Here is a 2,040-nt window from a genome sequence, read left to right on the forward strand (position 1 = left end):
CCGGATCACCTACAAAATCCTGGTCGTCACCTACAAAGCCCTCCACCATCTGGCCCCCTCATGACCTCCTCTCCCCCTACAAACCCTAAGTCTGACCTCTGCAGGTTTGGGGACAGTGCCTTCTCCAGGGAAGCTCCCCAGGCTCTGGAACTCCTTCCCCCCAAGAGATCCGCACCTCTGAGTCCCTCACCATCCTCCAGTCGCACCTCAAGACCCATCTCTTCCCCTCTGCCTGTTCATAGCCCCCTGCCCCCTCCCTTCTCATCTGTGCCTGAATCTTGTGCAGTGTTTCATTATCTTCCTGACTTGTAAAGCGGCTTTGAGTTCATGAAAAGCGCTATGTATATTTAATTTATTATCATTATTATTATTAAGTGGCGAGATTCTTCACATCATGATCCAAAACTCGTCTGGATGTTTTAAGTATAACAACACACATTATCTAGAAAGAAGAGGCTCAATGCCTACAGTACATTTTCTAACTTTTCACACCAACCTGGAGTCATTTTATTTAAACCAGGGGCCACTGAGGCTCTGTGCCAAATTTGGCGTAAATCTGACATTTTATTTTTTTATTTTACGATTAGGCCTTTATTTCTATAGGACAGCTTAGACTTGAAAGGCGGGGGGAGGGGGAAATCAGCTACGTCAAGGGATAGATCTTTATATATGGGCGTGTCCTCTACCAGGTAAGCTAACCATTTTTTTTTCATTTTTCACAAAAATTGGCTAAATCGCGATATATGCAAAACCAACTTTTTGATACTCCTCCTAGGGCGTGACTCCGAACTGCATGAAATATTAAATGTACACACGGTGGACCCTCACAACAAAAAGTCAAAAGATAAGGATCCCGTCAGCACCCCCAACGTGCTGGGAGGGGCGAGAGCCCGTTCATTGCTGCTTGCAGCTTTGATTAAAGGCGTTTTTGCACTAGTCGATCCACAGATCCAATGGGTCTGTGAAAACAGTGTGCCAGTTGTTTTCGTTGGATAGTAAGCGGAAATATATAAATTCTAAGTTAATATAACTGGTTCAAACCTGACCATAAAATAACCAAACCAACCACAGTATAACTCGAGAGTCCCTCAGCTCAGATATTAATTGGTTGGTGTTGAAATAAATCAATCAAACCCAATAAATCGGTTGCTGACAGTGAGTCATTAATCAATAAATACATCTCAACGCGTTGTCGCTGACTTCAAACTCAGCTTAAAGTAACGGTAAAAAAAAGAAGAGAACATCTTCATGCTGTCGGCCGAGACATTGTCCAGCAAAGTTTGCCGATTCAATGAATCTATCGGTGCTAATGATCCCATCATTAACAACATCCTGATTAGAGTTCACAGCGTTAATTAAATCGCTCCTTCACGTTACTGCTGCCACATGAAGAAGTTACCTTGCCAAAAGCCAGGATGGTTCAAATCCCTGAACCAGGTCGATACCTGTCGGTCAACATGCGAGACAGTTTGAATGTGACGTGAACCCTCGGCACAGCCTGGCTGGATAAAACAGCTATTTAAAAACAGACTTGTGTGCTTCCTGAGCCGCAGTATGGACCTGACTAGAATGGGCTAAAGCCAGTAGGTCATGTGACTGGATATCGTGTTAAAGTCCTGCTTTCACTGGAATGTTGTGTCACTGGTTGGCTTTGTCCTTACTGCTGAAGTTACACAGGAGGCTCTTGGCTCCGTTCTGCCACGCGTACAGCGTCTCCAGGGGAGTTTTTCCATCCTGCACAGGAGAAAAGAACGCATAAGAGTGCAAAGTGTTAAGGGAAAAACTTAGGAGCAGCTTCACATCTGGATACATGAAGACTCAAGAGACTTTGATGTCTAAAGGACAATTTATGCTTCTGTGTTAAATGCATTTATTTTTATTTTATTAACCTTAATATTACCAGGAACAATCCCATTGAGATTCAGAATCTCTTTGTTAGGTCTGCTGCTGGTAGCGCGCTGTCTCTGCCCCCCCCCTCTGTTTGTCCTTAATTGCAGAAGTGAAGCCTGGTGTGCGGGAGTCAGGGTTCCAGCTGCAGCT

At 44.4% G+C, this 2,040-nt stretch overlaps 1 protein-coding gene across 1 annotated transcript in view; it reads right to left on the bottom strand.

The window, feature by feature from the left end:
• Positions 1-1,142: 1,142 nt before the first annotated feature.
• Positions 1,143-2,040, bottom strand: part of ankrd1a (ankyrin repeat domain 1a (cardiac muscle)) — a 9,491-nt gene continuing 8,593 nt past the window's right edge. The window contains exon 9 of the mRNA XM_032541802.1: positions 1,143-1,734. Coding sequence (XP_032397693.1) covers positions 1,639-1,734 — 96 coding nt within the window. The 3' untranslated portion in view covers positions 1,143-1,638. The remainder of the gene's footprint in view (positions 1,735-2,040) is intronic.

Source organism: Etheostoma spectabile, chromosome 17 (assembly GCF_008692095.1).
Source record: "Etheostoma spectabile isolate EspeVRDwgs_2016 chromosome 17, UIUC_Espe_1.0, whole genome shotgun sequence".
Classification (NCBI taxonomy): domain Eukaryota; kingdom Metazoa; phylum Chordata; class Actinopteri; order Perciformes; family Percidae; genus Etheostoma; species Etheostoma spectabile.